At 51.1% G+C, this 12,693-nt stretch overlaps 1 protein-coding gene and 1 long non-coding RNA gene across 5 annotated transcripts in view; one reads left to right on the top strand and one right to left on the bottom strand.

Annotated features, from left to right (window-relative positions):
* Positions 1-640: 640 nt before the first annotated feature.
* On the top strand, positions 641-1,179 carry LOC135451628 (uncharacterized). 4 transcript variants are annotated; one of them, XR_010441379.1, is made up of 3 exons: positions 641-671; positions 769-960; positions 1,097-1,179. It is a non-coding gene; the product is annotated as an uncharacterized LOC135451628 (long non-coding RNA). The 4 variants fall into 4 exon arrangements; XR_010441380.1 differs by lacking the exon at positions 641-671 and adding an exon at positions 694-768 and having other exon boundaries at positions 800-960; positions 1,117-1,179; XR_010441378.1 differs by lacking the exon at positions 641-671 and adding an exon at positions 694-768 and having other exon boundaries at positions 800-960.
* Positions 1,180-1,257: 78 nt separating this feature from the next.
* Positions 1,258-12,693, bottom strand: part of PPM1L (protein phosphatase, Mg2+/Mn2+ dependent 1L) — a 63,860-nt gene continuing 52,424 nt past the window's right edge. Inside the window, exons 3-4 of the mRNA XM_064721005.1 lie at positions 8,668-8,829; positions 1,258-3,297 (exon numbers count right to left, since the gene is read on the bottom strand). Of these exons, the coding sequence (XP_064577075.1) occupies positions 2,948-3,297; positions 8,668-8,829 (512 nt within the window). The 3' untranslated portion in view covers positions 1,258-2,947. The remainder of the gene's footprint in view (positions 3,298-8,667; positions 8,830-12,693) is intronic.

The following is a 12,693-nucleotide window of genomic DNA, read 5'->3' as shown; positions in this document are numbered from 1 at the left end:
CACAGACCAGCACCACAGGAAGCTGGAAATGCCTCCCTTGGCAGGGAAAGCTTCCAAAGCCTCCAGCTGGGAGCACAGGTAGGCACTGCACGAGGATGTGGGACACAAACAAAGCCTCTCACCTCCACCAGGCCTTCCCCTTCAAGCCTGGAGCGGCTGAAGCTCCTTTTCCAAAGCAATCAAAGCAAAAATCCCTGGGCTGGGCAGAGATGTTGGCATGGATGGCACTGCCAGGGAGGGGGGAGGAAGCGGAAGGTGCTGGGACAGCTCCTGCCACTTGGAGCTTGGCACAGGGCTGGCTGGGGGACAGGGAATGATCCTGGAATGATCCTGGAATGATCCAGCAAGCCCCCCCTGCCCTGCTGGGTCACTGCCCTGCCCTGCCAGGGCTCCCTCCTGGCTGCCACCCCTGCCAGCTCCTGCTCCTGTGCTCAGGGCTCACGGATCCCTCAGGAATGCTCCAGGAGCTGCCACCCCAGCTGGATCTGTGCTGCTCTGCTGGGCAGGGCCACCCCTGCAGCTCCTGCACGGCCTGGGATGGCTCAGGGATCACAAACGTCCTTCAGAGCCGCTGGAATTCCTCTTTCCCCAGGAGCTGTGCCCTCCACAGGGAAGGCACAGGGGGACAGGAAGGCACACAGGAGCAATGGAGGCACAAGGGGACAGGGAAGGCACAGGGACAGGGCAGGGACAGGGAAGGCACAAGGGAACAGGAAGGCACAAGGGGACAGGGAAGGCACAAGGGGAACAGGGAAGGGGACAGGGAAGGCACAAGGGGACAGGGAAGGGGACAGGGAAGGCACACAGGGAGCAATGGAGGCACAAGGGGACAGGGAAGGCACAAGGGGACAGGGAAGGCACAAGGGGAACAGGGAAGGGGACAGGGAAGGCACAAGGGGACAGGGAAGGCACACAGGGAGCAATGGAGGCACAAGAGGAGCAGTGAAGGGGACAGGGAAGGCACAAGGGGACAGGAGGCACAAGGGGAACAGGGAAGGACAAGGGACAGGGAAGGGGACAGGGAAGGGGACAGGGAGCACAAGGGACAGGGAAGGGGACAGAGAAGGCACAAGGGACAGGAAAGGGGACAGAGAAGGCACAAGGGGAGCAATGGAGGCACAAGGGGACAGGGAAGGGGACAGGGAAGGCACAAGGGGACAGGGAAGGGGACAGGGAAGGGGACAGGGAAGGCACAAGGGGACAGGGAAGGCAAACTCCACACCCCGAGCTCTGCCTGGAGCTGCTCTCCCAGTGCCATTCCAGCCCAGATCCAGCATTCCCATGGAATCACCCTCGCCCAGGGCTGCACCTGCAGCACTCTGCCCTCACTCTGTGCACACTGCAGTGCCTGGAGCAATTCTCAGCAATTCCTGTTCACCTCAGCTGCACCAAGAATGGAAAAGGGCAGGGAAAGGAGCAGGGCAGGCTCCTGCCTGCTGGGCACTGCTTTCCCAGGGCTCCAGACACATTCTGGAAATACCACCAGAGCCAACAGAGGGCTGAGATTATCCCCAAACAAATTAAAGGAGGGGAGTTTGTTGGGGGGACAAAGCAAGACAAAGATGGGGATTCCTTCTCGAGCAGAAGTTTGTGCTCTTTGATTTTTTGCCTTGAGAGATCCTGCAGGTGAGCAGGGGGGCCACAGCTGGGAAATGAGGAATATTGGACCTTCCCAAGGAACAGGCAAGGCCAGGGAATCCGTCACATCCCCGACCCAGCTCCACACCAAACACGGCCTCCGTCACCCTGAAGACTTGAGCAGTGTCCAGGACCACGTTCTGGGGAGATCCCAAGGACTTCTGAGAGGCAGGGTAAGGACAAAGGAGCCATCCAAAATCCTGCCCGCCCTGTCCCTCTGCCATGACACAGCTGGTACCAGAGGTGCAGCAAAACCCAAACTGTCCTCACTCCAACTTAGAGCAGTCACAGATCCCAAAATACAATTAAATACTGAAAGTTAGATCTAAACACACTTTTAAAACCTAGATTTAACACAACCTTTCATCTCTACAGTGCATTGATGCTGCCTGGCACTTGCAGCTCATCCCAAGAGCCCGTCCAGAGGGGTCTGCCCTGGGATTAACACCCCAAATCCACCTGCAGTGGTACAGGGAAGTCTCTCACAGGCCTGACTTCCAGCTAGGTAGCTCTGAGGAACCTCTGAGGAACGCCCTGCTTGGCTGAGGCTCCCACCAGTCACCAGTGAAATCCATCTGCTCTCACATCTCTTGCCACAGCAGTAAGGTCAGGGTGATCTCGGTGAAGGACACACGTTCTGCTCCCGCAGCTGAGCTCTGCTCCCATCCAGCAGCTCCAGAGCTCCCGGGGCTTTGCTGAAGTTCACCATGAGTTGGTTTGGATACAGTATGGCCTAGAAGAACTGTCCTAGAGTAATGCACAGCCTGAATAAACGTGGTGGCTCAGGAGCTCTACCTACTCACATGCTCGGCAGGGTTCATTGTGGGGGGAGGCTGAACAAAGCAGAGCCAGCAGAGGCAGCGGGCTGAGATTGGCTCCTCTTCCTCCGTCACATCCCAACCCTTCCCCAGGCACCCTCCCACTGCAGGGTGCAGGGATGAGGGACACGAGAGCAGCTCCTGAGCAGGGACAGCAGGCGGGAGGAGCAGCAGCACTGCCCCGGCCCTGCCGTGCCCCTGAGGAGAGCAACCAAACCCAAACCTACACAGGATTCCTAAAGAAAAGTGAGAAATGGGAGCTTCCAGTCGGTTCCTAGGGAGCAGCGAGGGCACAGGGCAGGGGCAGGGGGCAGACTGGATTCTTGTGGTCGCTCAGCATGGATTTATTTGTTGTATTGCTCCTTTTGCCAAGCCACGAGCAGAGCCCGGATGGACCGGCGGCCGCGGGAGAGCCCGCACGGCGCTCCTGGAGCTTCCCAGCACACACACACACACCCTGTTGTGAGTCCTGAGCGGGCCCGGGGGGCTCCTCACTGCTGCTCCTCAGCTTTGCTGCTATTCCTGAACTTCACCACCATGACGGTGATGTTGTCGGGGCAGCCCCTGTAGAAGGACTGCAGCACGATGCTCTTGGCGCCGAAGTGCGGCTCGTCCAGGCGCTCCTTGATGAACCTCACGGCCTCCTCGTTGCTGAAGGCGTCCCACAGCCCGTCCGAGGCCAGGATCATGAACTCTGGCTGCAGTTTGTCCAGGTCAAAGCTCAGGATGTCGGGGTCGGGGATCACCACGTTCAGGTTCTTCAGGGGGTAATCGCCCAGCGAGCGCGACATGGCCAGGATGCCCTGCACGCGCCACGAGCCGTTGAAGCTGATGAACCCACCTGGGGGGGAAACAACGCCTAAATCAGCTCTTTGGAACGTCCAAGGAGCTCTTTGGAACGTCCAAGGAGCTCTTTGGAATGGCCAAACTGCTCTTTGGAACGTCCAAGGAGCTCTCTGGAATATCCAAGCTGCTTGGATGATCCGAACTGCTCTTTGCAGCACCCAAGCAGATCTTTGGAATGTCCAAGCTGCTCTCTGGAACGTCCAGGCTGCTCTTTCTTTGGAACATCCAAGGAGCTCTCTGGAATATCCAGCTCTTTGGAACATTTAAGGAGCTCTCTGGAACATCCAAGGAGCTCTCTGGAACATCCAAGGAGCTCTTTGGAATATCCAGCTCTTTAGAACATCCAAGGAGCTCTTTGGAACATCCAAGGAACTCTTTGGAACATCCAAGGAGCTCTTTGGAATGGCCAAACTGCTCTTTGGAACATCCAAGGAGCTCTCTGGAACATCCAAGGAACTCTTTGGAACATCCAAGGAGCTCTTTGGAACATCCAAGGAGCTCTTTGGAATATCCAAGGAGCTCTCTGGAATATCCAAGCTGCTTGGATGATCCGAACTGCTCTTTGCAGCACCCAAGCAGATCTTTGGAATGTCCAAGCTGCTCTCTGGAACGTCCAGGCTGCTCTTTCTTTGGAACATCCAAGGAGCTCTCTGGAACATCCAAGGAGCTCTTTGGAATATCCAAGGAGCTCTTTGGAACATCCAAGGAGCTCTTTGGAACATCCAAGGAGCTCTCTGGAACATCCAAGGAGCTCTTTGGAATATCCAGCTCTCTGGAACATCCAAGGAGCTCTTTGGAACATCCAAGGAGCTCTTTGGAATACCCAGCTCTCTGGAACATCCAAGGAGCTCTTTGGAACACCCAAGGAGCTCTCTGGAACATCCAAGGAGCTCTTTGGAATACCCAGCTCTTTGGAACATCCAAGGAGCTCTCTGGAACATCCAAGGAGCTCTTTGGAACATCCAAGGAGCTCTTTGGAATATCCAGCTCTTTGGAACATCCAAGGAGCTCTCTGGAACATCCAAGGAGCTCTCTGGAACATCCAAGGAGCTCTCTGGAACATCCAAGGAGCTCTTTGGAATATCCAGCTCTTTGGAACATCCAAGGAGCTCTTTGGAATATCCAGCTCTTTGGAACATCCAAGGAGCTCTCTGGAACATCCAAGGAGCTCTTTGGAACATCCAAGGAGCTCTTTGGAATATCCAAGGAGCTCTCTGGAACATCCAAGGAGCTCTCTGGAACATCCAAGGAGCTCTTTGGAACATCCAAGGAGCTCTTTGGAATATCCAGCTCTTTAGAACATCCAAGGAGCTCTCTGGAACATCCAAGGAGCTCTCTGGAACATCCAAGGAGCTCTTTGGAACATCCAAGGAGCTCTCTGGAACATCCAAGGAGCTCTTTGGAATATCCAGCTCTTTGGAACATCCAAGGAGCTCTCTGGAACATCCAGGTTGCTCTTTCTTTGGAACATCCAAACTGCTCTTTGGGATGTCCAAGGAGCCCTTAGGAACATCCAGGGAGCTCTCTGGACCATCCAGCTCTTTAGAACATCTAAACTGCCCTTTGGAACATCCAAGCAGCTCTTTGGAAGCTGATGAACCCACCTGGGGGGGAAACAATGCCTAAATCAGCTCTTTGGAACGTCCAAGGAGCTCTCTGGAATATCCAAGGAACTCTTTGGAACATCCAAGGAGCTCTCTGGAATATCCAAGCTGCTTGGATGATCCGAACTGCTCTTTGCAGCACCCAAGCAGATCTTTGGGATGTCCAAGCTGCTCTCTGGAGAACGCTGCTCTTTCTTTGGAACATCCAAGGAGCTCTCTGGAACATCCAAGGAACTCTTTGGAACATCCAAGGAGCTCTCTGGAACATCCAAGGAGCTCTTTGGAATATCCAGCTCTCTGGAACATCCAAGGAGCTCTTTGGAACATCCAAGGAGCTCTCTGGAACATCCAAGGAGCTCTTTGGAACATCCAAGGAGCTCTTTGGAATATCCAGCTCTTTGGAACATCCAAGGAGCTCTCTGGAACATCCAGGTTACTCTTTCTTTGGAACATCCAAACTGCTCTTTGGGATGTCCAAGGAGCCCTTAGGAACATCCAGGGAGCTCTCTGGACCATCCAGCCCTTTAGAACATCTCAACTGCCCTTTGGAACATCCAAGGAGCTCTTTGGAACATCCAAGGAGAACTCTGGAACATCCAAGCTGCCCTTTGGAACACTCAAGCTGGTCTTTGGAACACCCAAGGAGCTCTCTGGTTCCTGCCAGACCCCCCAAAAAGTTCATGCTGAGGGGTTACAGAGCTCAGAACATGGGAGGTGATGCCTCAGGTTTTAGTTTTTATATTTTTCTGACTCATTGCTGCTCTAGTGTGTGGGTCTGGGTTCACGTTCAGGGATGGTGAGCTCTGTGCACAGAGCAGGGAGACAAAACAATTCCTGCTCCAGCTGGGCACCAAGGACAAATGACCCAAATCTCAGCCCAGGAGCACAAACCCCGTGGGCTGCAGAGAGAAAAACAAGCAGGGTGGGATTTTATAACCTAAAGCTGGAATGGGACAATGAACTCCAATTTGATATGCTGCCACCTCTGCCCTGTGGAATTTTGGGTGGAGAAGGGGAGATTTGACCTGCCCTGGGACATCCCACTGGAATTTTGGGTGGAGAAGGGGAGATCTGATCTGCCCTGGGACATCCCACTGGAATTTTGGGTGGAGAACAGGAGATCTGATCTGCCCTGGGACATCCCACTGGAATTTTGGGTGGAGAAGGGGAGATCTGACCTGCCCTGGGACATCCCACTGGAATTTTGGGTGGAGAACAGGAGATCTGACCTGCCCTGGGACATCCCACTGGAATTTTGGGTGGAGAACAGGAGATCTGACCTGCCCTGGGACATCCCACTGGAATTTTGGGTGGAGAACGGGAGATCTGATCTTCCCTGGGACATCCCACTGGAATTTTGGGTGGAGAACAGGAGATCTGACCTGCCCTGGGACATCCCACTGGAATTTTGGGTGGAGAACAGGAGATCTGATCTGCCCTGGGACATCCCACTGGAATTTTGGGTGGAGAACAGGAGATCTGCCCTGGGACATCCCACTGGAATTTTGGGTGGAGAAGGGGAGATGTGACCTGCCCTGGGACATCCCAGAGGAATTTTGGGTGGAGAACGGGAGATCTGACCTGCCCTGGGACATCCCACTGGAATTTTGGGTGGAGAAGGGGAGATCTGACCTGCCCTGGGACATCCCACTGGAATTTTGGGTGGAGAACAGGAGATCTGATCTGCCCTGGGACATCCCACTGGAATTTTGGGTGGAGAACAGGAGATCTGACCTGCCCTGGGACATCCCACTGGAATTTTGGATGGAGAACAGGAGATTTGACCTGCCCTGGGACATCCCACTGGAATTTTGGGTGGAGAAGGGAGATTTGACCTGCCCTGGGACATCCCACTGGAATTTTGGGTGGAGAACAGGAGATCTGATCTGCCCTGGGACATCCCACTGGAATTTTGGGTGGAGAACAGGAGATCTGATCAGCCCTGGGACATCCCACTGGAATTTTGGGTGGAGAACGGGAGATCTGACCTGCCCTGGGACATCCCACTGGAATTTTGGGTGGAGAACAGGAGATTTGACCTGCCCTGGGACATCCCACTGGAATTTTGGGTGGACAACAGGAGATTTGACCTGCCCTGGGACATCCCACTGGAATTTTGGTGGAGAACGGGAGATATGATCTGCCCTGGGACATCCCACTGGAATTTTGGGTGGAGAACAGGAGATCTGATCTGCCCTGGGACATCCCACTGGAATTTTGGGTGGAGAACAGGAGATCTGACCTGCCCTGGGACATCCCACTGGAATTTTGGGTGGAGAAGGGGAGATTTGACCTGCCCTGGGACATCCCACTGGAATTTTGGGTGGAGAAGGGGAGATTTGACCTGCCCTGGGACATCCCACTGGAATTTTGGGTGGAGAAGGGGAGATTTGATCTGCCCTGGGACATCCCACTGGAATTTTGGGTGGAGAACAGGAGATTTGACCTGCCCTGGGACATCCCACTGGAATTTTGGATGGAGAACAGGAGATTTGATCTGCCCTGGGACATCCCACTGGAATTTTGGGTGGAGAACAGGAGATCTGACCTGCCCTGGGACATCCCACTGGAATTTTGGGTGGAGAACGGGAGATCTGACCTGCCCTGGGACATCCCACTGGAATTTTGGGTGGAGAACAGGAGATCTGATCTGCCCTGGGACATCCCACTGGAATTTTGGGTGGAGAACAGGAGATCTGATCTGCCCTGGGACATCCCACTGGAATTTTGGGTGGAGAAGGGGAGATCTGACCTGCCCTGGGACATCCCACTGGAATTTTGGGTGGAGAAGGGGAGATTTGACCTGCCCTGGGACATCCCACTGGAATTTTGGGTGGAGAAGGGGAGATTTGACCTGCCCTGGGACATCCCACTGGAATTTTGGGGTGAGAAGGGGAGATTTGACCTGCCCTGGGACATCCCACTGGAATTTTGGGTGGAGAAGGGGAGATTTGACCTGCCCTGGCACATCCCACTGGAATTTTGGGTGGAGAACAGGAGATCTGACCTGCCCTGGGACATCCCACTGGAATTTTGGGTGGAGAACGGGAGATCTGACCTGCCCTGGGACATCCCACTGGAATTTTGGGTGGAGAACGGGAGATCTGACCTGCCCTGGGACATCCCACTGGAATTTTGGGTGGAGAAGGGGAGATTTGATCTGCCCTGGGACATCCCACTGGAATTTTGGGTGGAGAAGGGGAGATTTGATCTGCCCTGGGACATCCCACTGGAATTTTGGGTGGAGAAGGGAGATTTGATCTGCCCTGGGACATCCCACTGGAATTTTGGGTGGAGAACAGGAGATCTGATCTGCCCTGGGACATCCCACTGGAATTTTGGGTGGAGAAGGGGAGATCTGACCTGCTCTGGGACATCCCACTGGAATTTTGGGTGGAGACAGGAGATCTGACCTGCCCTGGGACATCCCACTGGAATTTTGGGTGGAGAAGGGGAGATCTGACCTGCCCTGGGACATCCCACTGGAATTTTGGGTGGAGAACAGGAGATCTGACCTGCCCTGGGACATCCCACTGGAATTTTGGGTGGAGAACGGGAGATCTGACCTGCCCTGGGACATCCCACTGGAATTTTGGGTGGAGAACAGGAGATCTGACCTGCCCTGGGACATCCCACTGGAATTTTGGGTGGAGAACAGGAGATCTGATCTGCTGCCGCCTCAGTCGGGCGCTTCCCACCCTCTCCCAGGGGGAAATGTCAATTTTAGCGACAAACAAAAGCTGAACCTTGCAACAACTCACCGGCTCTCTTAATCCTCTTCCTCTCCTTGAGCTGGTAGGGCTTGTGGTCGTGGGACAGGGGGATGGCATTGCCGTCCTTGTCGCACAGGACGCCCCGCGAGTCGCCCACGTTGGCCACGGTCAGCTCCTTGTCGGACAGCAGGGCGATCAGACACGTGGTGCCTGCACACAACCACAGGGGCTGCTCTCAGGGGTGGGGAAAAATCACATTTCTGCCACGAAACGGGTGGCCCTGATCAGCAGGAAAGTGGTGCTCCTGTCATGGGATGCCAGGGTGGGTGAGGTGGGGAGGAATTCCAAGATTGGGGAGTCCCAGCTGTGACCCCCAGAGCACTGAGCCCACCTTAAAATGGAATATTCCCATTTCCCATTTCCCATCTCCTTTCCAGTTCTGAGCACTGAGCTCACTTTAAAATGGAAGGAATATTTCCCATTTCCCATCTCCTTTCCAGTTCTCAGTACTGAGCCCACCTTAAATGGGAAGAATATTTCCCATCTCCCATATCCCATCTCCTCTCCAGTTCTGAGAACTGAGCCCACCTTAAAGTGTGAGGAATATTTCCCATTTCCCATTTCCCATCTCCTTTCCAGTTCTGAGCACTGAGCCCACCTTAAAATGGAATATTTCCCATTTCCCATCTCCTTTCCAGTTCTCAGTACTGAGCCCACCTTAAATGGGAAGAATATTTCCCATTTCCCATTTCCCATCTCCTTTCCAGTTCTGAGCACTGAGCTCACTTTAAAATGGAAGGAATATTTCCCATCTCCCATTTCTCATCTCTGTTCCAGTTCTGAGCACTGAGCCCACCTTAAAGTGGGAGGAATATTTCCCATTTCCCATTTCCCATCCCCTTTCCAGTTCTGAGCACCAAGCCCACCTTAAAATGGGAGGAATATTTCCCATTTCCCATCTCCTTTCTAGTTCTCAGAACTGAGCCCACCCTAAAGTGTGAGGAATATTTCCCATTTCCCATTTCCCATTTCCCATTTTCCATCTCCTTTCCAGTTCTGAGCACTGAGCCCACCTTAAAGTGAGAGGAATATTTCCCATTTCCCATTTCCCATTTCCCATCTCCCATCTCCTTTCCAGTTCCCATCTTCCCCTTCTTGCCCCCCTCACCCAAAACCAGCAAATATCAGCTAAAAAAAACCCCATTCTGGGGCTGGCTCTGGATGCAATCCCTAAATATCAATATCTCCAGGACTGCTTGACAGCAGGGAAAAATGAATTCCATCTCTTTTTTTGTTGTGCGGTAATGAAACTCAATCTTTTCAGGATTTCTGGGGAAGAAGGGCCATCCATTAAAGAAAAAAGCCATTTCCCACGGGACAAAACCCCTCCAGAACCTCCCAGCAGGCTGGAATTCCCTGGAACATTGGGATTAAATGCTAAAATTCCTTTAAATAACCAAAATTTGCCACAGATCAGGCACTGACCACCTCGGATGTTTAGGGATGCTGCAAATCAAAGGAATGGGATTAAGAGCCAGCAAAGCTTTGTTGGGAGAAAATTTTCTTGCACAGAATTACCCCAGCCTTAGCTAGTCAAGAATGCCACTTTTTAAACTAAAGGATTTACAGATTAGCAGAGGATTTGTCCCCATCTGTCACTTTTGGCCTGCTTTCATTTTTTTAAAGCTTCCTTACTCGAACCTCACAAAAAGAAATCTTGCCAAGCACTCGACTATTCCCAGACAAACTCATTTTGTGTGTAGCTCTGATGGATTGATTTCCTGAAGGGAAAGATTCACAAAAAGAGGGAAAGATCCACGTTGGGATGTGGAGTCCATCGAGGCTGCGCTTTATTAACACTGGATGCCGCCAGAAAGGCCAAATTAACACCCAAAATTGTGCCAAAAACAGAGAATTTCAGCTTTCTCCTGGCAAAGGGATGCAGCTGAACTCGAACTGAACACACTTTGGGAGAACGGATTTTTCCTTTTTCGTTTTCCACAAACAAGGATTTATCTGGATGGGTGCTTCCCAAAACACCTCCTGTTTTCAGGCTGGGACCTTTCACAGAACAAATGGGCCCAAACTGGCTGGAAAACCAAGGTTATTGACTGGACTCCACCACACAAACATTTTCCAGGAGCTCCCACATTGCTCCTGGGGGGCAGCAGCAAAATCCAAAAACAATTAAAAATGGAATTTCTGTCATTTCTTAATTGTGAACCACGCCTCTCTCAGGCTTCATTTGTCAAGGCGCTGAAAATGGAGAAACCTGAAAATGGACAAACCTGAAAATGGACAAACCTGAAAATGGAGAAACCTGAAAATGGACAAACCTGCCCCTCATGCTGACTACAGGTATTTTTGGGGATTCACTTCAGCTTCAGTGAATCCAAAGCTGAAGCAAAAAAACCCCCCAAAAAAAACACCAGGCAAAAAAAGAGTGGCAAATTCAGATTCTTGTTTTGTTAAATGAGCTAAACTATGAGACGGAAGAGAGAAAAGAAGACATGAGAGAAAAATGAAAGTTCATTTTTCTAGACCGCAGGAACAAAACCTGTCTGGCGTGAAACTAAGGAATAATTTTAATAAATATTTAATTTCATATTTTGCAATTCTGAAGGGAGTCCATCAAGGCTGCGCTTCATTAACACTGGATGCCGCCAGAAAGGCCAAATTAACACCCAAAATTGTGCCAAAAACAGAGAATTTCAGCTTTCTCCTGGCAAAGGGATGCAGCTGAACTGGAACTGAACACACTTTGGGAGAAAGGATTTTTCCTTTTTCGTTTTCCACAAACAAGGATTTATCTGGATGGGTGCTTCCCAAAACACCTCCTGTTTCCAGGCTGGGACCTTTCACAGAACAAATGGGCCCAAACTGGCTGGAGAACCAAGGACTGGACTCCACCACACAAACATTTTCCAGGTGCTCCCACATTGCTCCTGGGGGGCAGCAGCAAAATCCAAAACCAATCCAAGATGAAATTTCTGTCATTTCTTAATTGTGAACCACACCTGTCTAAGGCTTCATTTATCGAGGCGCTGAAAATGGAGAAACCTGAAAATGGAGAAACCTGGAAATGGAGAAACCTGAAAATGGACAAACCTGAAAATGGACAAACCTGCCCCTCATGCTAACTACAGGTATTTTTGGGGATTCACTTCAGCTTCAGTGAATCCAAAGCTGAAGCAAAAAAACCCCCCAAAAAAAAACACCAGGCAAAAAAAGAGTGGCAAATTCAGATTCTTGTTTTGTTCAAATGAGCTAAACTATGAGACGGAAGAGAGAAAAGAAGACGTGAGAGAAAAATGAAAGTTCATTTTTCTAGGCCGCAGGAACAAAACCTGTTTGGCGTGAAACTAAGGAATAACTTTAATAAATATTTAATTTCCTATTTTGCCAATTCTGAAGGATTGCTTCCTTCACTTTTTCCACCCCACCAGCAGCTCGAGCTCCTCGTTCTGTTGATTTTGTTTGGGGAAAAAAAAGCCAAAAAAAAGGGGAAAAATGTCAGCACCAAGGGCTGGAGCAGCTGCTGTAATTACATTTAACTGCCCATTTTCTGTGCTTTGCTCACAATCAGCTCTGGCTCCCAGGGCAGGTAGAGCCATTTCTGCCTTTTCATAAATAATGGGCACAATTAGGAGGGTGAGGGGCTCGGCTGCTGTGTTTTAATCTCTGATGAATTTTGGGCTTTCATTTACAGCTGGGAATCTTCTAAACCAGTTATTACCGAGCTTCTCATTTCCACACGATTTTTGCTGGATGAGATCAATCCCCAAATATGTGTTCCAAGCAGTTTTAATCTTTATTTTCGCCATACAAACACTGAGATTTCCATAAAGGAAAAAAAAGCTTTCTTTTTCCTTCTGACAGGAATCAGTGATTTCCTTGCATTTTCTCCTCCCTAACAAACTGCTTTAAATGAAAATAAGTGGAGAGGAGCTGGAATGACCAAACTAATGCAAAAAAAACAAAAAAAAACCAAAAAAACCCCAGGATTTTGGCAAATTCTGTGTGAGAAAAATCAACAGAGGTTGATATTTTGAAGCTTATTTTTTGTGCATTATT

This window comes from Zonotrichia leucophrys, chromosome 9, assembly GCF_028769735.1.
Source record: "Zonotrichia leucophrys gambelii isolate GWCS_2022_RI chromosome 9, RI_Zleu_2.0, whole genome shotgun sequence".
NCBI lineage: Eukaryota > Metazoa > Chordata > Aves > Passeriformes > Passerellidae > Zonotrichia > Zonotrichia leucophrys.
This window is presented reverse-complemented; position numbering and strand designations above follow the sequence as displayed.